Source organism: Gracilinanus agilis, chromosome 1 (assembly GCF_016433145.1).
Source record: "Gracilinanus agilis isolate LMUSP501 chromosome 1, AgileGrace, whole genome shotgun sequence".
Taxonomy (NCBI): Eukaryota; Metazoa; Chordata; class Mammalia; order Didelphimorphia; family Didelphidae; genus Gracilinanus; species Gracilinanus agilis.
This window is the reverse complement of record NC_058130.1, coordinates 494266126-494289774: the sequence shown is the minus strand read 5'-3', so window position 1 is coordinate 494289774 and position 23649 is coordinate 494266126. Positions and strand designations below refer to the sequence as shown.

The following is a 23649-nucleotide window of genomic DNA, read 5'->3' as shown; positions in this document are numbered from 1 at the left end:
GGTATAATCCAATGTAATGGACTTCTCTACTAGCAGCAATGCAATAATCCAGAACAATTCTGAGGGACTTATGAGAAAGAATGCTGTCCACGTTCAGAGGAAGAACTGTAGGTGAAGAAACACAAAAGAAAAACAACTGCTTAAACACATGGGTTGATGTGGACATGATTTGGGATGTAGAATCTAAACGACCACCCCAGTGCAATTATCAATAATATGAAATTAGGTCTTGATCAATGTGTAACTTGTAAAACCCAGTGGAATTGTGCATTGGTTATGGGGAGGGTTGGGGATATTTTGGGAGGGAGGGAAAGAACATGGATCATGTAACCATGGAAAAATATTCTAAAAAATTAAAAATTTTAAAATTTTAAAAATAAAAAAAATATTTGCAATAGAGTGATCATTTAAAGTCAGCATCCTTAATCATTCCCCGGTGAACCATGTGATCAATCATATGTTTTTCTTCTGCGTTTCTGATCCCACAATTCTTTCTCTGGATATGGATAGCGTTGTTTCTCCTAAGTTTCTCTGGGTTGTCCTGGATCATTGCATTGCTACTAGTAGAGAAGTCCATTACATTCGATTGTGCCACAATGTATCAGTCTTTGTGTATAATGTTCTGGTTCTGCTCCTTTTGCTCTGCATCAATTCCTTTTGCTCTGTATCAATTGCTACTAGTAGAGAAGTCCACTACATTCGATTGTGCCACAATGTATCAGTCTTTGTGTATAATGTTCTGGTTCTGCTCCTTTTGCTCTGCATCAGATCTTTCCAGTTCACATGGAATTCCCTCCAGTTCATCATTCCTTTCAGCACAATAGTATTCTATCACCAACATATGCCACAATTTGTTTAGCCATTCCCCAATCAAAGGGCGTCCCCTCATTTTCCAGTTTTTTGCCACCACAAAGAGTGTGGCTATGAATATTTTTGTACAAGTCTTTTTCCTTATCATCTCTTTGGGGTACAAACCCAGCATTGGTATGGCTGGATCAAAGGACAGACATTCTTTTAAAGCCCTTTGAGCATGATTCCAAATTGCCTTCCAGAATGGTTGGATCAATTCACAACTCCATCAGCAATGCATTAGTGTCCCAATGTTGCTACATCCCCTCCAGCATTTATTACTTTCCTTTGCTGTCATATTGGCCAATCTGCTAGGTGTGCGATTGTTGCTGACTTTTGCTTGCTCTTTCTGCCATATTTTTCTCTAGTTCGGTATTTTTGTTTTTCAAATCTTTTTGTCTTTAGAACTTAAATGCTTTCTGTGTATTCATCATGTATTCAGTTTTTGGTTTTTTGTGTTTTAAATTCTACATTGAAAAGGCCTAATTTATTATCTAAATTCACTCATAACTTATGATTTGATTTCAAAGTGCTTTGGTTCCTTTTATCTTTTTCCAGTTACCAAATATTTCATTTCTCACCCTCTCATCTTGCTCACCCATATTGAAAATGAAAAAAATCCTTTAAACAGATATAAATAGTGTTATGATAATTTTGAAACTGTATATAAAAGTTTCTTCTTAGTTGTTGATAAAAAGGCCAGCTGGTTGTCTGTTGAAATTGGGTCTTGTGAGCTGAGATGAGCAGTTGATAAATTTTAGAACCTAGTAAAAACTGACAGACAGTAAGAGTCTGGGAGACAGATGTACAAATTCAAAAACCTCTATTTAATATTTTCAAGGTAAAAGGAATTAAAGGATAGTTGATAAGGGTTCAACGATAAGGGGTTCCCTAAGTCTAAAAAGAAGGGGACTAACTTGACCACACCCAACTCAAGGTCTCTCACGGGATCCACACTTCTGTCTGGTAAAAACCAACTTGCTCTCATTCTTTCCCCTTAATCTATTAATTTCCCCAAAAACTAACCAAATAACCTATTTCTAATATCCTTATAAACATATGTGTATATATATGTATATATATGCATATATACATTTCTTTAAAAACACTGTCACCAAAAGTTCTTCAGTCACTGCTGTACTGTCAGCCTAGTCAAAATTGAACCAGGTCAACCAGAAATGGTTTCCCGTCCTACAAGGCCAAAGCCTTGTCTCCACTCTGCTCTCTTACAGAGATAAAGACAAAAGATCTTGCTTCTTTTCTATCAGTCTCTTTTACTCCATCCACTGCCAAACCACCACTTCTCTCTTACCAAACTATAAATCTGATATTCCCAAGGTTTTCAAAGGGAATAGCCATAGAGTCAGGAAAAGCAGCCTCCAGGACCTTGTTTAGCTCCCAGAGATAGTGACAGTTGGGAAACTCCAATTCTTATCAGCACCACAGAATTCCAAAGCAAGACCTTAGCTCAAAGTTCCATCCAAAGCAGTCTGACAGTGTAAAAGGATTCACACTCCTGTCACTAGCTTACCAAACTCTTAATTAAAACCCCAAATCTATTTTACCCCTAATAATAGTGAATCAAAAGAAATTCCTACAATGGCCATGTCCAAAAATGTGTATTAAATTTATTTCTGCACCTTGAATATTATCTCCTCTCTATCAAGAGACATGATAGGTTGCTTCATCATCTCTGTTCTCTGGAATCACTATTGTTCACTACATCGATCCGTTTTGTTTTTTTTTTTTTTTTAAACCCTTACCTTCCGTCTTGGAATCAATACTATGTATTGGTTGCAAGGTAGAAGAGTGGTAAGGGCTAGGCAATGGGGGTTAAATGATTTGCCCAAGGTCACACAACAGGGAAGTGTCTGAGGCCAGATTTGAACCTAGGACCTCCCATCTCTAGGCCTAGCTCTCAATCCACTGAGCTACCCAGTTGCCCCCCACTGATCAGTTCTTAAGTGTTTCAAACTTTTTTTTTCCTTTAGTACAATTTTATTACTATATAAATTATTTTCCTGGTTTTCCTTACTTCATATAGTGGTTCCCAGATTCTCTGAAACCATCTTCATTTCTTTTAGCCTAATGTGAATTACATTCATATACCGCAATTTGTTCATTCTTCCAATTGGGCAACCCCTTAGTTTCCAATTTTTATCCACTACAAAAAGAACCTTCATTGGTTGGGAGACCCTGAATGAGAGCTCTAAATAGTCAAGTAATTTTGACATTTTTATCTTGTCTTGAAATATTTTCTTTTAAATATTATAAATAGTTAAATTTGTAAATACTCCATGCCTGGTGGATAATTCTTTTCTTTTGAGCAGTTAAATATTTGCAGATAAGTCAGATGATTCTTAAGACCTTACATGAGGTTTTATACATAGGATTAAAAAAAATAGAAAATTGCTTTTGAAATGTACTTTATCTTATGGATATAGAATATAACTTAATATTAACCTACTAAAAGTTTTGTAAGAGCTATTACAAATAGCTAACATAACATACTTGTATTAATGAATCAATTTTTTTTTAAGAAAAGAAGCACTTAAATATAATGGGGAAAAGCATTACATAGAAGTTCTAAGACCTGAGGCCAATTCTTAAGGCTTCTATTTGTGAAGAAGACTCATAATTAGATTCTTACTACATGCTGGGAATGCAAAGAAAATCAGAAACAATCCTCTGTACTCCAAGCATTTTTTCATTATATTAGGAACAATAATTTATATAAATGGGAAATAGAGAAAGAATAGATCAATGAATTAGGTGTGCAACTAAAAAAAAATTTAATCTCTAATTAAACACCAGATTAGAAATCCTGAAAGTCAAAGGAGAGACTAATAAATTTGAAAATAAGAAAACCATTGAACTAATAAGACATGATGTTAAGTTTTATTGAAAAAAAAACCCAATAAAATAGATAAACCTTTGGTCCATTCAATTAAAAGAGGAAAAGAAATAAGAAAACCAAAATACTAGTAACAAAAATAATTCATAACCAATGAAGAGGAAATTAAAACAATTATTAGAAGTCATTTTGACCAATTATATGCCAATATGACTTCTAATTTAAATGAAATAGATGAATATTTTTGAAAATATAAATTGCCCAGATTAGCAGAAGAAGAAATAGAACACTTTAACAACCCCATCTCAGAAAAAGAAATTAAACAAGCCGTCAGTGAATTCCACAAGTAAAAATAGCCTCATGGCAACATGGATTCACAAGTGAATTCTACTATACATTTAAAGAACAATTTCAATACTGTATAAACTATTTGCAAAAAATGTCTGAAGAAGGAATTCTACCAAATTCCTCTGATGATTCAAATATGGTATTGATACCTAACAAGGAAGTGAAAAAAAATGGAAGTTTATATAAATAGGTACAAGATATTCCAAGAGTAAAAGGTAAAGAGGTTTAGAGTTGGAGGGGCCTTAGGAGGACATAGTTCAGTCCTTTATTTTCCATAGGTAGAAACTTGGCATAGATTGGTTAAGTGACTTTCCCTAGGGTCATATAGCTAATAAATGTCTCTGATGGGATTTAAACCCAGATTTTTCTTACACTTTCACCCTCCCCACCCCAGTCCAGTGTCTTTATTATAAATGGAAAGTAACTAAAACAAACTTTAGTAGCTGTGGGGACTTAGGATAAGGCTTCCTACAGAAGGTGAGATTTGAGCAGTCTTGAAAGAGGAAGGAGGAGACAAAGGTAAGGAGGCATAGCATTTCACTAGGTATAGGGGATAAGACAGCCAATGTAGGAGCAAGTAAAGCCAATTAGGTCTGGATCTTGTAGGTGAGTAACGCATAAGAAGATTAGAAAGGCTAACAAAGACCAAGTTGTAAAGAGCTTTGGAAGGAATCAAAGCCAAAGGAAAGGGGTATATTAAGTGCATACTATGTTCTTGGATGCTGTTCTATGCACTTAACACTTATTTGATTCTGTGAGGAAGTAGGTGCTAACATTCCCATCATTTTGTAATTGAAGAAACTTGAGGTAGACAAGAAGTAACTTGCCTAGGATCAGCAGCTAGTAAATATCTGATCCTGGGTTAGAAGTCAGGTCTCCTAGATTCTAGGGCCAGTGTTCCATTCATTGTGCCACTTTGTTACCTCCAGTGAGGTCTTCACATTTGGTCCTTAAGGGAACAGAGAACCACTGAAATTGATAGAGGAGTTGTGTGTATGAGAGTGACATGTTCAGATCTGTGCTTTAGAAAAAATACTATATTATACTTTTTGGTTACTTGTGAAACAAAATTGTTGTTAGCCAGTTATGATCATCCTAATCCTGGTAAAAAATCATCTAAGATGCTACTTGAAAATAACATAATATCATAGGTTTTAGAGCTTTTAGTTCAGCTAACTCACTTTACAGATAAGAAAACTGAAACCCCCAAAAACTGTATGATTTGTCTGAGGTCACACAGGTATATATAGCATGTTGTCTATTCTTTTAACTATACCAACCTTCCTGTTCTCTACCAACAAGCTTCATGTTTAGTTTCTTAAGATAAGAGCAACAAAAACTTGTAACCACATCCTACTAATATGTTGTGTAATTTGTATAATCTAAATTTCTTATAATTAAAACAAAAAATATTTTTAGTTTTAAGTATAAATCATAAATGTGCTCATAAAATCTGGAATATTATATTCAGTTCTGGTGCATGTTTTGGGTGAAGGATATTAACTGAATGACATTGAAGAAGGTGACAAATTACATAGCAAAAATCCTAGACAGGAGAATCATTGTAGAAACTTAGAGTGTTTAGAAGTATTGAAAGTGGAGGGAGGGAGGTAAAGAGTAGCTTTCATATGGAGATGGGTTAACCATTGTCCTGCTTGTCCCCAGATGAAATGTAGAAAGGCAGCTTTTGACTCAATAAAAAGAAAACCTTAAGTTTCAACCAGAACTATTCAGTGATGGAATGTGCTGCCCTTCCCCTCACTTGATAATAGCTTTATGCCTTGATATCCTGGGTTTGAATAGTTTTTTCAGAGATTGGAGAGAGAGGGGGATGACCATTGCAGCAAGTTCTCTCAATTAGAAGGTAATGTTACAAATTATACTATCACAGTCTTTAAAAGCAAGTTGGCCCCCAAGTTGGGGTTTATTCAAGGTCATATGTAACATAACTACCTGGCTCTTAAAATGATAGAGGAAGATTAAGTCAGCCTGGTGCCCCACCCAACCACCCCAGGTCCATTAGATTTAGAGTAAGAAGACTTGGATGTTTAAAAATCTGCCTCTACCATATAATAACCATGGGCAGCTCACTTCAGCTTTCTTGATATCCATTTCCTCCTTTCTGTGTAAGATGCAGGACTGGGCATAATCATTTTTGAAAAGATGATCCTTTAGTTGAAGAGATGCGACATTTGAAAATATTAATAGTATAAGGTTATATATGCTAAATTTCAAATAACTTGTTGGAGACAGGAAGTACTGTAGTCCTTCAGAGGAAGAGAGAGATTACTTTGGGTAGGGCAAAGAACTCTTCAGCAGAGAAGTGTGATTTAAGGTAGACCTTAAGTGAGATATAAGACTTAAACACAGAATGAAGTTGGTGGAAAGGATAGGATATTCCAGACATGAAATGTAAACGAAGTTTTATATTTTGGGGATATAATAGCATAATGAAATACTATAATGCAATAAATTTGAATGGAGGAGTAATATAGAAATAAGGGAATAAATTTTAAGAAAAATGTAGAGCAAAAAAGCAGAACCAGAGCAAAGTATATACTCATTTTTGACTAATTATGATGGGAAAAAAAGAAAAGGAGATGAATATACAAAGACTCATGATGGAGACTTAGGGAGTAGAAGATAAATTATATCATTTTGGGCGATTAACTTTACTTGTTAAATTTGTTTAAAAATTGCAGTGATTATACTAATGTTGATATTTATACTTCTCAACTTATTTTGCCCTGGAAACTTAATAATGTTACACAATACTTTTCACATTAGTGGACAATAAATTTTTTTAACTTGGATTACATCCATAGATACATGATATTGTCTGAAAAGTTTCAAATGCATGTATTTTATAAATTAATATTCTTCTATCTTTTAGCCCCTAAAAATGAAGTTGTTGATGGTAATCAATAAGAAAGATCCATACCATCCGTTTTTTCAACGCTTCACATATAAGTGCATGATAGACAGAATTAAGATTTATGCTAATCAAATATTAACTGAAAAATCATCAAGTTTTTTAATGAAGGTATGTATGAAGTTTTAATGATACTCTTAAAATCAGGTTTTGTGTTGTATAAAATAGAACAACACTAAAATCTTTTATGAATATTTGAAAATCTGACTTTTACACTTTGATAAGTGAAAATAGTGAGGCCAAGAGTGGATATAAGAAAAATCTGGCAAGTATAACTGACTCTGATTTGTTTGATACTCTATCTAGAATAAATTTTATTACTATTTAATCTTCTTGCCTTTCCAGTGTTCTAGCAATGCCTCACAATGTTTTTTGTTTAAGTGTCATATTAGGGCTATTGTGATTTTAAGCAATATTCATGGCTCTTTAAAATGATCCGTTTTCTTGAATTTAAACCTCAAGACAACTATGACTACCAAAAACCATTTATACCCACCTCTCCAAATTAGAATGCATTTTTATGTCCCACCTAAAGTATTTTAACTTAATTTGTTACAGATCTAGTTAATGAGCAATCACTAAGTTGCAAGTTGTTATTTAACCAGTGCAACTCTGTATATTCTATATGATAGTAAGGCTAGCTCCTTAAATTATATTTTATATTTCTGTACTTAAGATTTATGACTTTGTCAATGTGGTCTTTCTTTCTATCCCTTTAGATGATCTGTGCCTTCATACTATGATTCTTGTTCATGTTCTTTTTTATTCTTTTTGAACCTTTACCTTTCATCTTAGAATCAATACTATGTAGTTGAGCAGTAAGGGCTAGGCAATGGGGGTTAAGTGATTTGCCCAGGGTCACACAGCTGGGAAGTGTCAGGCTAGATTTGAACCCAGGACCTTTTGTCTCTAGGCTTGGCTCTCAATCCACTGAGTCACCCAGCTGACCCCTCTTGTTCATATTCTTAGTAGATTCCTCCAGAGAATCTACCTAGCTGTAACTTTTTGTTTCATCATAATATCAATCACATGTACTTTAGTTGTTTTTTTTTTCCCCTTTTTACACTCTTACCTTCTGTCTTAGAATCAGTACTGAGAATTGATTTCAAAGCAGGAGAATGGTAAAGGGTAGGAAATTGAGGTTAAGTGACTTACCCAGGGTCACACATCTGGGAAGTGTATGAAGCCAGATTTGAACCTAGGACCTAACTCCAGGCCTGGCTTTATTCAGAGAGCCACCTAGCTACCCTTACTTCAGTTCTTCAAAGAATAAAGAACATGCCAATTCATTTTTTGTGACAAGTATCACACATTTTAAGTTGATATTGATAGGCTAAAAACACATCATCTAAGTAACCTCTGCCCCTTTCCCCACCATATCTATTATTGCTGTTGAAAGAGGAGACAGCATAGAACTGAGAACCCTATTGAGTGTTCACAGAATTTATATGGAAGAGACCTCAGTGATTAGACTGTTCAGTCTAAATCTGGGAAAAAAAATCTTTTTGCTTAAGGACCACCTATGTCAAGGAATCAATTACCCCATAACGGCTCTAATTTTTAAGAAGTTTTTCCTTACTTGTAGACTATATTTGGATCTTTGCAACTCCCATTGCAACTTATTCTATCCCATTCTGCCTTCTGGGGATAAATTGAAAATTTGAGATTCAGAACTGAACCCTAGGTATCATTAGAACTAGAGCAGAATCTATGTATAGTATTAATATGTAGTATTACTATCACATCCTTATACCTAGACTTGATTCTTCCTCTTTTAATGCTACTTGTCAGATTGACATTCTTGATTGCCATTTCACATTTTTGACATGTACTGAACTTCTATTTTAGGTCACTATAATTCTAAGATCATAATTCTTTCAAAAATTCTTTCAAGCATGATCTTCAGTCTTGTATTTGTGAAGTTGACTTTTTCAACCCACAACATTTTACATTTCTAAATGTCTTTTATTTTTTTTTTATTAATTTTATTTTTTAAATTAAGAATTTGTAGTAAGTTGAAAGGATCATAGTATGAGGGCAGAAAAGAACTTCAGGCCCTTTTTATATCTATTCCAGTGCCCACATATTACAGATGAGGAACTAAAGGCCAAGGAGCTTAAGCTTCTTGTCCAAGGTCTCAGAGATATTAAAAGTAATTATCAGAGGTAGACTTTGAAACTAGGCCCTCTAACTCCAGAATCAGTGCTCTTTCTATTGTAACATGTTGCCTCATGCTACTTTTAGAGCTGTCCTACTTGTCTGTTTTCTTCTGAACTTCCTTCTCTGCTCTGAAATGCACAGTGGATACCAGGGCTCTGGACTTGGAGTCAGGAAGACCTAAGTTCAGATTTGGCCTCAGATACTTACTCGCTGTGTAACCCTGGGTGAGTCACTTAACTTGTCTCCCTCAAGTTTACTCATCTGTAAAATGAGGATAATGGTATTTTAACCTCCCAGGGTTGTTGTGAGCATAAAATGGGATAAGTGTAAAACACTTTAAATGTCAAAATGCTATATAAATACTAGATATTATTATTAAATGCTTTAGTTTAATAGTTCCCTCTACTCCTAAATTCTCTCCCTCAAAAAAGAAAAAAATGGTTCTTGTAACAAAAAAGGTAAACAAATCCATATGTACAGAAAAACTATATTTTCATTATTCACCACAAAGTTATTACCCCTCTTTCAAGAAATGGGCTGCATACTCCACAAACAGACCTAGAATTCTGATGTGCTATTGCATTAGAGTTTTAAGTTTTTCAAAGTTGCATTTCTTTACAGATGTAACCCTCTCTACTTGTATACATTGTTATCTGGGTTCTGCTCACTTCAGTCTGCATTAATTCATACACGTCTTCCTGTCTTGGCCTTTAAAATTTCGTATTATTGAGTTTGGCCTGACATTCTGAAATCTAGATTTGGAAGAAACCTCAGTGGCTATATGGTCAAACATAAGCCCAGCCTCAAATTCTGTTATTTGACTCATTTGAAAACCTCCACTGAAGGGGCTTAAATCCACCACCTACCTCTTGAGGCAGATCATTTCATATTTGAATAATTCTAATTGTTGAAAATTTTTCTTCTTGCATCAAGTCTAAATTTCCCTCTTTTGTAATGTCCATCCTTTCTTTTTAGAACTGCTTGCTGTAACTAGTCATGGGTTTTCATGAATGGCCATTGATATAGAATTCATTGCCTATTAAACAATCTAATGGTGATAAGCCTCTCTTTTAATTATTTTACTTCTGAGATATCAAATTAAATCTCTTGCTGGAACTGCATGTAAATTTAACCTAAAATGATCCAAACTTTGTAATATTGCATCTATAAAATTATTTACTATTGATCTTTTTCAGTTGGAAAGTGGTACATAATAACTATATACCAGCAAGTAAGCTTGAGTTATACCTCTACTTTCTGTGTCATTATAAGTAGCAGAGCACAGAATTGAAATCTCTCATTCTAGTTGGTTGATTTTTTTTTTTGAGAGGATTGAAATGTTGCAGCATGTACAAATATTACATTTATAAGAGATCCAGTATTTTATTCTACAGAGAAATTACCTGAGCATTAAAGGAATTAAGGATTTGGCAGAGCCTGAAATAGATAAAACTAAATATTCTACTCTAGTCAGTGCAGCATAACTTCTTTGAAATTTTGTCAAAAGCCAATGAATTAAACATGCTAACTTTTAAGTAAAAGAAAATAATCTTATTTTAATGTTCTTTGATTTTGTTTAACATTTCCATTTTTTGTAGGCAGCTTTAAAAGTAGTGGAAAGCAAAAAAGATGAAGAAATTTTTGGTCCCTTTGTTGAAAGCACAAGCAGTGAAACAGAAAGGTTTGTAAATCTATTACTTGACATACTGATCATGCAGAAATTATATTAACTCACCATTGTTAAAACAGTGATAAGTGGCAGCTGGGTAGCTCGGTAGATTGAGAGCCAGGCCTAGAAACAGGAGGTCCTAGGTTCAAATCTGGCTTCAGACCCTTCCTAGCTCTGTGACCCTGGGCAATTCACTTAACCCCTATTGCCTAGCCCTTACTGCTCTTCTGCCTTGGAACCAATGTACAGTATTGATTCTAAGATGGAAGGAAAGGACTTTTTTTAATAATTAAAAAAATTTTTTAATTAAAAAAAAACTGATAAATTTATTTCAACCCTCTATCTACTCAACTGTTTTTTCCTCTAACAATATATGCTACAAGATGGCCTGGTAGGATAAGAAGTCTAATCAAAGTGAGTTTTCACTCTGAAAAGGTAATTGGATCATCAATTCAGGCTGTACTGTTATTAATATCTTTTAACTACCTGAAAAAATGAACTTCTATGTCAACAGCTTTTTTGCAGTGAATATTGTGATAATTTTTCAAGAATGTGAAATTAAGACCTATCTAATGTCACCAATAGAGATTCTGTGATGCTAATTTATATATATTTATATATATACCAGGTTCCTTGGTATCTCCGACTTTCCCAAATAAAAATCATTCTAGCAAACAGTAATTTGATAGTTACATGTACCAAATGTTATTTATTATTAATAGTAAAAGAAATACTTTATAGAATTTAGAACACACTTGGAAGTATTGTTTTGTACTCTGAACAAATTTAACAATTTTTATACTAATACCTTGTCTTCCTTACTTTCAGTCATCTCTCATTCATCTTTTTAACAATAATAATAAGAATTATTATTATTATTATTATTCCTTCTTGACTTCTCTGTAATGTTGACATTGTAGACCATTCCTTCCTTCATGATCTGGTGTTTCCCTCACCATCTTCTGCAGTTACTTTCCCTTGCTATTTTCTCAGTTCCTATTCCTCCTTCCGTCCCTTGAATATGAATATAGAAAAAAAGATCTCATTGGCACACCATTCACTCATAGATCTTAAGATCTACTGGGTCTTATAAAAAGTTTTATTGATTCTTTGATTTTAAAGACAATTCTTTCCTGACATATAGATACCCAGGCATATATAACCATCTAAATTCTCTTTCATAACCAAAAAAAAGTTGTTGAGCAAAACTGACAAAGGTCTTGTATAATAGGGTTTGTAATGTTTGATGATTTTCCTATTCCTTCTCTATTGGAAGGAGTTGGATATGAGCTCAACACTAATCATTATATTTTCATAATAATTCAAAATTCTTTTAATTCTTTTCATTTACTTTATTCATTATGTATTCCTGGATTTCATAGTTCATACAAATCTTGTGTTGTGTTTTGTTTTCCTTCAGAATTCCTCATCTATTATTTCTTAAAGAACTATATTATGCCATGAGCATATTTTTTAAGGAACTATATTATTCCATTAGCTTTGATTTCTTCATCTATACCCCAATTCATAGATTCTATTTGTCCCATTTTCTTATTTATTTTTTTCTACCACAAAAATTGCTACTATGAGTATTAGTATATATGGCTTTATCCTACTTTTGATATATCCTAGCATCCACTGAGGTTGTTTTGGGGTTGTTTTTTTTTTGTTGTTGTTGTTTTGCTTTTTTTGCATGGGTTGCTTTAGTTATCAAATTATAATGTATTAAGGCAATGGACTTATTTTTAACTTTGAATTTTTATATTTATCCCTAATCAGTCTTATTTTTGATAGCTTTAGCCTATTACCTCTTGAGTATTGCTTGGTATTGATTCTATTATGCATGTTGGATATTCCTCCCAGCTTTGTTTTCCTCCAAATCTAATCATGTGATGTGTGCCTTCATTAAATTCAATTCAACAACAATTAGTAAAGTACTTACTATGTGCCAAGCATTTGCCAGTCACTAGCATAGAATATTTTCAAGAACAAAACAGTGCTTATTTTAATCAGGCAGGCAAAATAATTTTATAGGGGAAAGAAAAGAACCCCAAATGCAAGGCAAAGGATATGACTGAATAAGGAGCAAGATGTTAGCCTTTAAAACCTGCCTGAGTGACAAAGTATATATAGAAGAATAGCTGAAAATAAAATTGACCAAGTATAGTGGGGTTCAATTTTAAAGGATCTAAAAACTTGGGAACAAAGAACTGGACACAAAAGAGTAGGGGCTTGAAATTGAAGGAGGGATATATAAACGAGTGATCAAATTAAAATAATATAACTGAGTTGTAAGAAGTGGTAATATGTAAAATTGGTATGAACTGAGACTTCCTGTCTCCCTGTATTTGGTTTATTATCTTTTTGGGTGAGATTTATTTGCTCATGAATAAATCCAAATAAGCTGTATTATAATGAGGCTTTATCATAAATGTTATCTGTTAAGTGACAACTGTTGGTACAGCAAGCCTGTTTTCAAGAAGTTTATGTTTCTCTAATTTTAAAAAAAATCTACTACCCCTATTGGATAGTACTTGTGAAAACCTTTTAACTTCTTAATTCTTTTTCTTTAAAAATTAGTGACAAACAGAATGGAAAACCAGAATCTTCTGCAGGTTCAACATCCATAACCAGGTAAAACGAAATTACATTTTTTCCATTGTTTAATTTTAAAATCATTGAATGAATCAACCAGGACCTGGTCCTAAATTTAAAGATATGGTAAGTAACCCAGATAGTATGATTTTAAATAATAATAATAACAACAACTTTTGTTTGTTTAGGTTTTAAGCTTCATAAAACAGCCTACACAATAACTGTGAGGTAGGTAGTGTAAGTATTGTTGTCCTCAGTTTACAGAAGAATAATTTAAGATTCAGAGATTATATCATATAGTCACATAGCTAGTAAATAGCCTACTCAGAATTTGAACCCAGGTTTTCTTCATCAAGGTCTGGCACTTTGGTGTCCCCTATATGATGTTGCCTCTCATTCAGGAGAGGAAGGGCAAGAACAAAACTAAGAAAAAAAAAATTTTTTAATAGGTTGTCATCACTTAAAAAAATTCATTGAACTATGTCATCAACCATTTTTGATTATGAGAAGCCAATTAATGAAATTAGTTTGGTCATGTTGTCAAATGGAGTTCTGTGTTGGGTAGGAAATTAAACTAGATATTAAGTTCCTTTTCAATTCCTTTTAGAATTGTAGGATTAAGAGACTCCAAAGTAAACCTGCTCAATCTATTTCCTATACCTACCCCCTTTCATTTGTTTGCATACCTAGGGATAGCCTTGAGATTAAATAAATCCAAATTTTTAATATTTGCTTTGTGTTGTAACTTCCTAAAAAACAAAAATTATCCCCAGAAAAAGAAAAGTGAAAAATTTCTAGATGTAGTCAGAAAGGATCGAATAAATGAAGTATAAATTTCAACTACCAGTTAATTTACTTAGACACACATATGGTGCAAACTGAAGGCTGCCTCAAGGTCTTCATCTGACCTGAAATGGTCACTATTAGGGTTACCTGATAATGTCCCCTTCAGGTCACTATGAGCATTAAAAACTAGATTTTCACATAGAAACAATAGCATGGTAATGAATTCAATTTTTGGTATGGTTTTTATAGAAATTATGACAGCCATTATATTTAATAAACTATAAATAATAAATCAAGATAACATAAAGCTTTCTGAAAATATAAATCTCCTATACACATTAGCACAGTAACTAGAATATTACAATGATTTGCTGGTGATCTCATCTCACCTAGCCCTCTCCTGACCATCAGCTGTTAAATTGATCTTCTTACAGTTGTAAGTCTAACTGTGTCTACCTATATTCCATACCAACAATTGAATCAACTCCAGGAGTCCCCTTTTGCCTTCTATATCAAATATAAAATCTTGTGTGATAAGTTCTTTATAATCTGAAGCCCTTCTACCTTTCAAGTATTCCTAGAGTTTACTCTTTGCTATTTCGCAAAGCACTACATCTGCCAACTTTCTGCATTTTCACAGGCTGTCTCCTATACCTGGAATTCTCTTCTTCCTCATCTCTGCCTCATGGCTTTCTTCAAGTCCCAGCTAAAATCCTATCTTCTTATTAAGAATCCTTTCCTGGTCCTCCTTAATCTTAGTGCCTTCCCTCTGAAATTATCTCTAATTTATCCTATATATAACTTGTTTGCATGTTATCCTCCATTAAAGTTTAAACCCCTTTAGAGCAAAGACTGTGTTTTGCTTTTCTTTGTATCTTACAGTGGTTCACACATACTGCACGTGATAGGCATTTAATAACTGCCAGATGAATAGACACGAGATAGCTAATAAACAATTTCATGGTGTTATGTGTTTATCATTATTATATTTTCACTGTTACAAAAAAAGAAATGGAATGGCTTTATCAGAATTGATGGAAGAACTTGTGGTATATTTTTATAAGTTTCTCTGAAATTTAGGTAGACTTAGAGTTACTTAGTAGAGTCAAGAATGATCTAGGGGCAGCTAGGTAAGCACAGTGGATAGAATACCAGGTCTTGGACTCTGGAAACCTGGGTTCAAATCTGGCCTCAGATACTTCCTAGCTGTCTGACCCTGGGCAAGTCATTTAACCCCAGTTGCCTGGTCCTTGCCACTCTACTGTCTTAGAATTGATACTAAGACAGGAAGGTAAGGGGTTTTAAAAGAAAGTGATCCATTAAAGCCTTTCACTGGTTTATTTTTCTCATTATACATTTTTCCTTATTGGAATCATAAGCATGACATCAAGCTCTTAGTTTCTTTCTTTTGAAGCAAAATCTTTCAGGGCCCTCATGTGAAGATCAAAAATTAGAAGTCCGCTACCTCTATAATGCATAGAGCAACACTTATTTATATATCGTGTTTTATTCCTTCACTATAGTGTTTCTTTATAATGTCAAGAAAAAAGCCTTAGAGCTTTTATTTGAATATTGATAACATTCAAAAGATGCTACACTAATTTAGAGCATGAATCTATATAATTCATAGTCTTTCCATTTTAGTTACGTTTGTCCATTGTATTTTATAGTAAATTATTAAACCATTACTTTTGACTTTGTTGCAAACTTTTTTGTTTTTTAAATATGACAAAACTTTTAAATTACTGTTGTCTTTCAAATTAGTCCCCTTAGGAGGCTGCATCCGGTTATTCTGTTCTCATTATTGCACTATTGCTCAAAATATTTCTGGGACTGTCCTTATTGTAGGAAATAACTTAATCCACTCAGACACAGAATAAGATCACATTATTTTATAACAATTCCATAGTTTGCTTTGATACAATACTTTTCATTCCAATTTCCTCGGTATAATTTTCCACTCCTGCCTATGTTTCAAGAACCTTCAGAGTGGGATTGTGTTGGTACTGGATCCCAGGGAGTTGAGTAGTAAAGAATATTGGAGTGGGGTGAGGGAGGAGCAGGAGGAGGAAGAAGTTGTGTCAGGGGTCTAGAGTGAGGCCAGGAATTAGAGCAGAGATTCCCAAAGTGGGCGCTACCGCCCCCTGGTGGGTGCTGCAGCGATCTAGGGAGGTGGTGATGGCCACAGGTGCATTTATCTTTCCTATTAATTGCTATTAAAATTTTTAAAAATTTAATTTCCAGGGGGCTAGGTAATATTTTTTTCTGGAAAGGGGGTGGTAGGCCAAAAAAGTTTGGGAACCACTGAACTAGAGGAAGACATATTTGGAGAACATCAGAAAACAAAAACAAAAAAAAAATCTTTGAGCATAGGAAATATATATCAATGAAAGGAGACTGTCTAATTGTTACTGAGAATAATTATGTTATAAATTTCTTGAATTAGCATATTAATTTAAATATTTGAATTATCACAAATAATTTGTTGCAGTGACAAGGAAATATAAAGTTTTTGAAAGCCACAAAAAGCCTAGCTAGAAGGGGTTAATGAGAAAGAGAATTGGAGGAAGACGGACATGACAACAGCAGTGTCCCTGGTATTAGTAAAATATTAAGGATCAACAGATCCAAAATATTGGAACTCTCGAGTTAATACCTTGAAATGGAGGGAGAGTATCAAGTGAAGAGATTTTAGAAAGCTACTGACTCCATAATTTTACCTATCCCTTATTCAGGAACTTTCCATAAGCTTCAACATTTTATCTTATTTAGGTCTCATGAAAATATCTTATCTTTGTCACAAAGTAAACTTGAGAACTCTCCTTACCAAGATTTTGATGAAACAAGAATAAAAATGAGTCAAGGAAGTGAGTATTGTTTTCTAATATAATAGAATTTCACAACTAGAAGAAACCTTGAAGATCATCTTATTCTGACTACTTTATTTTGCAGAAAAGGAAAATGTGGCCCACATTGGTTAAGTACCAAACAGTATAGCAGTGGGAGATTCTCAGTGTAAAATGCAGGTTTTCTGGCTCTTGGTGCCATGCTTTTTTTCTTACTCTGACAAGATGCCTCTATTTTTCTGTTCATTTCCATCAAAATAATTTTTATTCACTTTTAATCCATAGAATATTAATAAACATTGTTTTTACAAAATATATCTCCTAAATTCTCCACTAACATCCTGCTTAAGTGTTTTTATTTTATTACTGTGTGAAAGTGACCCCGGATTTTTCAAAGTTTTACCAGTAGAGCACAATTGTAAATCCTGCCAAGTGCCATACTTTGAGTAAAAATATAGTGGTGGTGGACTCATCTGAGGAATGATTAAGTTAAGTTTGGAGAAGCCTAACATATCAATAATCAACAGGTTATCTGGTTTTGGGCCACAATTAAGATAGAGAATAATCAAGTCAGTATTAGTAAAGAAAATGCCCACACATATGGAAACATAGACATTAGCTGTCCTTAGTTCAGATACTGTGTTTTTTGTAAAAACATAACAGTAGTTTTCTAAAGATAACTGATTAATCCCCAGTGTTGGGAGGAGGGGGTTGGCTGGGATAATGTAATTTATGTATTTGTGAAACTTTGAAATTCCCTATTTAAGGCTTAAATTTTTCTTTAGGCATTCTCAAAACCGTTGGATAATTAGAAAAAGAATAAGTAAATTTGTGCTTTTGCACAATGGTGAGATTAAAATATGAATCTGGGAATTCATCTTTAATAAATATCCATTTTTCTTTAATAAGAATATTTCTTCTTTTAGGTAAAAGGATCATGCAAAGTCTTAAAATCAGTAGCAAAAGCATTAAAAAACATTTAATAACCACTAAAGACAAAAACAAGGCAAACAATGAAACAAACACTTCTGAAAGACCTAAACGATGGAGAACAAAGAGGGTAGGTGTTTCTCAATTCAAATTAAATAAAAAATATTTATGGGCAATGCAGGTAGGTAAGTTAGAAAATAATGTTTTCAAATATACTCAACTCAACATATGGCCCTCAAAAAGAACTGAGTAAATTATCTTTTAAAGCAGTCAGCAATCATTTATTAAGTGTCTCCAGAGCACCAGGCACTATGCAAAGCATTGGGATCTATAAAGAAAGGCACCCAGCAGTTCCTGCTTTCAAGGAGTTTACAATCTCATGGGGGAGGCAACAGGAAAACATCTATGTACAAACTAGATAACGTGGAGGATGAAATGGATAATAGATGGAAGGTACTGATGTTAAGGGAAGGATCAGGAATGGGCTTCCTATAGAAGGTGGGATTTTAACTGGGACTTGAAAGAAGACAAGGAGGACAGCCAATGAAAATGAATGGAATTGGAAGAAATGTGTGAAGAACAGCAAGGAAGGCCATTGATGGTCACTAAATCCAAAATACCTGGAGGTAAGTAAAGTACAAAAAGACTTGGGAAAGTTAGAGGGGCCCAGGTTGTGAAGGACTTTGGACACCAAGCAGAGAAATACATATCTGGTCCAGGAAGGAGCCATTGGAATGAATAGAATTTGGGAGAGGAGGAGTTAGATGACATGATTTTAGAAAGATTAATTTGACAACTGAATAGAATGTGGAATAGAATGAGGAGGGCTTATGGCAGAGAGGCTGAATAGCAGGCTGTTGCAGTAATCGATCCAGGTGGGAGTTGAAGACGGCCTGCACCAGGATGGTGGCAGTTTCAGAGGAGAGAAGTATATGGTACAAAGGTTAAGTCACCAGGCCATGACAACAGATTGTATAAGAAGATAGAAGATGATACCTAGATTATAAGCCTAGGTGACTAGGAAGTTGATGTTGCCTTGGACAGTATTAGGGAAGTCAGGAAGAGAAGAGAGCTTGGATATGCTCTCTTATGTCCTCACGACATCTAGTTCTAGATGTTCAAATAGTCCTTTGGAAATGCAAGTCTGAAGATTTAGAGAGGTTAAGGCTGGATAAGTTGATCTGAGAAAGCATATGTTGCACTTGAAATATTAAAATCATATTCAAAATCACAATTTAGCATTATTATAATAGAATAAGCTTTAATGTGATATTATGAAATTAATCTAGTGGATGAAGATGATATACAGGACTTCCCTGATACTGTTAATGAGAAGAGTGGAGGGGAATAACCATTTATATAGCACCTCCTATGTGAAATAATATTTCATTCCTGCAAAAATCCTGGGAAGTGATAGGTGCTATTACTATTATCCCCATTTTATAGTAAAGAAAACATTAGTTAAGGGACTTGCCCTGGCATCAAACAGCTAGCAAGTGTCCAAAACTATATTTGAATTCAGGTCCCCTGACTGACATTCTAGCTGTATCAGAGATAATTTGGGGCAACTAGCAGATAGAGCACCAGGCTTGGAGTCAAGAAGACTTTATCTTCCCAAGTTTAAATCTGGCCTCTAAACCCTTACTAGTGGTGTGACCCTGAACAAGTGACTTAACCCTGTTTGCCTCAGGTGCCTCATCTCTAAATTGAGATGGAGAAAGAAATGACCACAACTACTCCAGTATCTTTGCTGAGAAAACCCCAAATGTAGTTATGAAGAGTCAGACACAAGTGAACAACTACAAGAATTCCTGGCTCTAGGCCAGTATTCTTTCCATTGTGTCTTCAGATATCTCAAAAAATAACATTAATACTTTCTAGTTTATACAGTTCTTTATGGGATAATGTGAGATAATTTTATTCTCACAATAAGCTTGGGAACATAGGTACTGTTATCTCTATTTTACAGATAAGAAACTGAGACAGGCAAAGCCTAAGTGGCATAGCTAGTAAATTGAGGCTAAGGCAGATTTCGAACTCAGGTCTTCTTGACTCCAAGTATAGTACATTGTATTTCTTAGCCTCCTAATTTGTTATGTTTGATGATTCTAAAGGGATCAGAGGGAACAAGCTTTAATTTGATTTATCCAGATTCATGTGATGAACCAAACATTTTCACAAAGACTTACTTTAGAAATTCCTTTATTAGATCTTCACAGACTTACACACAGAGAAAGAAACCATTTTGTTTGGCTTAATCAATAACATCAGAAAGAAACATTAGCATCAATAACATCAGGAAGCAAACTTTTTAAAGTACTTACTATGTGCTAGGCACTGTGCTAAGTGCTGGGGATATAAAGAAAGGGAAAGGATGGCCACTGCTCTCACAGTCTGATAGGAGAGGATAACTTAAAAAGAAGCAGAAGGAGAGAGGAAAACAATAGCAATCTATCCACTCCTTCCACTCTTATGTCATTATTCATCATCATCATCATTATTATTATCTATAATAATCCACATATCTACCAAATGTACTGCTAGTCTTCCTTTGGATCTTTTCCTGTTTTGTAGATAGATGCCATTACAGTCATTGTGGTGTTCTTCTCAGCATTTGTATTCACCACTTGAACAGCTTTCTTTGTCTTCTGCTCATAAATGTCCTTGATAAAGGCCTTTTTAAGTTACTTTGAGAACAGAAGATAGAACACAATAATATACTTTAGCTTATTTATACTGACCATGTAACTTTTTAGTCACCAGCCCTTTTTTATCCTTTGATCAGTTTTGTTCTGTGATTCACAACAGTATAACATCATTTTTTTTTTAAAAAGTGAACCTTTGGAGGTAAGAAGCAAGTTGAGTTCTTGAAAATGTTCTACCTGCCACCTTACTCCTATTCATTTCTGAACCCAATACATTGTCCATCTGTGACAATTATCCAAGATATGTAATATTGATAGACTAACAATCTCAATAATAGTCTATAAACATTTATGAAGCACCTACTATGTGCCAGACTCTGAGCTGAACTCTAATAACCAATTGATAAAAAGGCAGCCTTTCCTGTCAGGTAGCTTACAATCTCACGGCAGAAGACAATACAAAAAGGAAGCTAAAAAGCAGAGATGAGGAGATACCTCAGACAGGCATAATGGAGAAGTCCCCAAATGGTTTAGCCATGTGGAAAATAAGGAAATGCTCATAAAGCTGCTTGCCATAGACTGAGAGATAAACATCCTTTAGCCAGGAGGTTCTATAATTTTCTAATGTTTTGTCAGCAAAATTTTTAAAACAAAAACATTGGAAATTTTCATTATATTCCATTTGAACTTTCTAACATCTGCATGACAATTGTCATAGCAGTAGCAATCCATTCATACCTTCTAATTTTGTGTTATTGGTGAGCATGTGTTTACCTTTTCTACATTTTTCTTGGCTGTTGATCACAATATTGAACAAAATTATCTTTGTGGTGGTGCATTTTAAGGCTTGAGTTTTGCTCTCTAAACCATTTTTAGAGGAGAAATCAGCCAGAAAAACACAGCAAGGTCTACATGACTGCTAAAATGTGGTCAACCAGAAAATAATTTGCGAAGGCCTGCCTAACTTTGTTTTCATGGGGTGGAGTCAAGATGGCTGTTTAGAAGCACCAAATGTCAATTCCTTTGAATCCTTCCACACCAATCAAAAACTAAGTGCTTTAAGGGGTTCAGAGAACCAAATCCAACAAGACAGAGAAGGTTGAATTCTGGGGGTTGAGGAAAAGAAAGAAGGAAGGTCCCCGGGCCCCTCCCCCACCCACTGTGCTGAGGTGGTCAAGGGCTCCAACTAGGACATAGTGCCTTGCTAGCACAACTACACTAAGCTCAGGGCTCTGACCACAGCTGGCAAGGAGGCAGCTAGAGGAGAGAAGCAGAGAAGAGGGTAGGCTGGTCATAGCCTTCAGCCACTATACCTCCATATTAGGCCTCTGCCTCTGGAAATTTTGGCCTCAGGGCACATTCAGTACTGCAGATCAGCTCAACTAGCTTTAATCCAGTTATCAATAATGCTGAGAAGAAGCCTCCAGAGGACAGAAAAGCTCAGCCTCACAGACCTAATAAACAACAAGAAACACAAGTATACAACATAGACAGAAAGCCAAACTCAACAAGACAGAGCCACAGGTCTCTCCTACTCTATTCAACCTGAAGGGTATGCAGATAAAGTCAAATTCTCTGGTATAAGGCAAAGATCCAACACCCCTTCCTCACCTGCGCTTGAGATCTGCTGTAGGAATCTGGCTGATCCCAGGGTGAATGAAGACTGCAACCATGGCAGAGTACCTTGGTAACTTTTTTTCATATGGTGCATAGACCAGAAAGGTCTGGCAAGATAAAATAGGTATTTGGGTAAATAGATGTTTTCTTAAGTCACCTTTTGGGAAAGTGGTAAGTTACTAATGTCACACAATAGCAATGCCATTGTTGCATCTATTTCCTAAGGAAATTATGGGAAAAGGACTTGTATGTTCCAGAATATTTATAGCAGCTTTCTTTGTGGTAGCAAAGAACTGGAAATCAAGGGGATGACCTTTAGAATAGATTTTTTTTTAAACCTGGGAAGAATTACATGAGACAATGAAGTGTCAAATGAGTAGAATCAAGAGAACTTTATATACAGCTACAGATTTAATATTTGAAGAATAACTTGTAGATGTTCATCTCCAGAGAACAAACTAAGAAGTGGAAACACAAGAGACATAATGTATATATATACATATTTGTTTTCTAGGTAATCCCTTCTATAGTATGGGGAAGAGAAAAAGAAGCTAAGATACATGGAAATAAATTCTATTAAAAAAATAAAATTTTTTAAAGAAGTTACAATTTATCTCATCTGCAATATGTTGGCATAAAATTGTATTAGATTACAGTCTACATGATTGTCTTTTTGCTTATTTTTATCTTGTGATCATCATGCTTCAGATCTGCAAGGTGAGATCACCAAGCTTGTCTGCTTGAAATATTTCTTTTTACCTTTGGAAGAATTGTGAAACCAGAAATTCATTCACCTAAGGAAATTCTCTGACCCATTCTTCTGTTGCTACAATGTCATATATCCTGAGTTCATTTATAGCAAGATGTTCAACATAGCTACAATTTAGTTCCTCTCAATATGTCAATTTGTTTTGTATCAACAGTTAAATTAATGTCCCTCTCCAGTTTGATTCTTAGCCTCACCGTGATCCTCACTGAGAAAGCTTAGTACACTGGAATTGAAAAGCAGTTTGTGGGTGTTTTTTTACCCACCCATGAGTCAACATGTCTAAAGAATTCATCACCCCATGGACATCCTTCTGTCAGGAATCTTCCTATAGTTTATCGTAATGACCATCAGTAGATTATTCTCTTGATAATTTGGCCCTCAGAGCCTTTCTTATTTGGTAGAAGTTGGCAGAATTTCCTGCTTCTGAATTATGGTGGAAACTCATAAGTTTTGTATTTGTTATTATAAATTTATTTTTAAAGACTTTATACACAGTTATAGTATCTTATAATTACCAGCCTATAATTTTCTTTTTTTTTTTTAGACATTAATATTCGTTTTAAATCTGTTTACATACTTTATGCCCCTACTTTCCCCTTCACCGCTACTTACCCCCCCCCCCCCCCCCGCTCTCCCCCCAACCATGGCC

General features: G+C 34.6%; 1 protein-coding gene across 2 annotated transcripts in view; it reads left to right on the top strand.

The window, feature by feature from the left end:
• The window catches only part of TERF1 (telomeric repeat binding factor 1), a 49675-nt gene that overhangs the window by 14274 nt on the left and 11752 nt on the right, over positions 1-23649 (top strand). The window contains exons 5-10 of one of the 2 annotated variants that reach the window (XM_044665880.1): positions 6945-7094; positions 10742-10824; positions 13393-13446; positions 16966-17060; positions 17966-18099; positions 22940-22948. In XM_044665880.1, the coding sequence (XP_044521815.1) occupies positions 6945-7094; positions 10742-10824; positions 13393-13446; positions 16966-17060; positions 17966-18099; positions 22940-22948 (525 nt within the window). The remainder of the gene's footprint in view (positions 1-6944; positions 7095-10741; positions 10825-13392; positions 13447-16965; positions 17061-17965; positions 18100-22939; positions 22949-23649) is intronic. The other variant, XM_044665887.1, reaches the window with a different exon arrangement.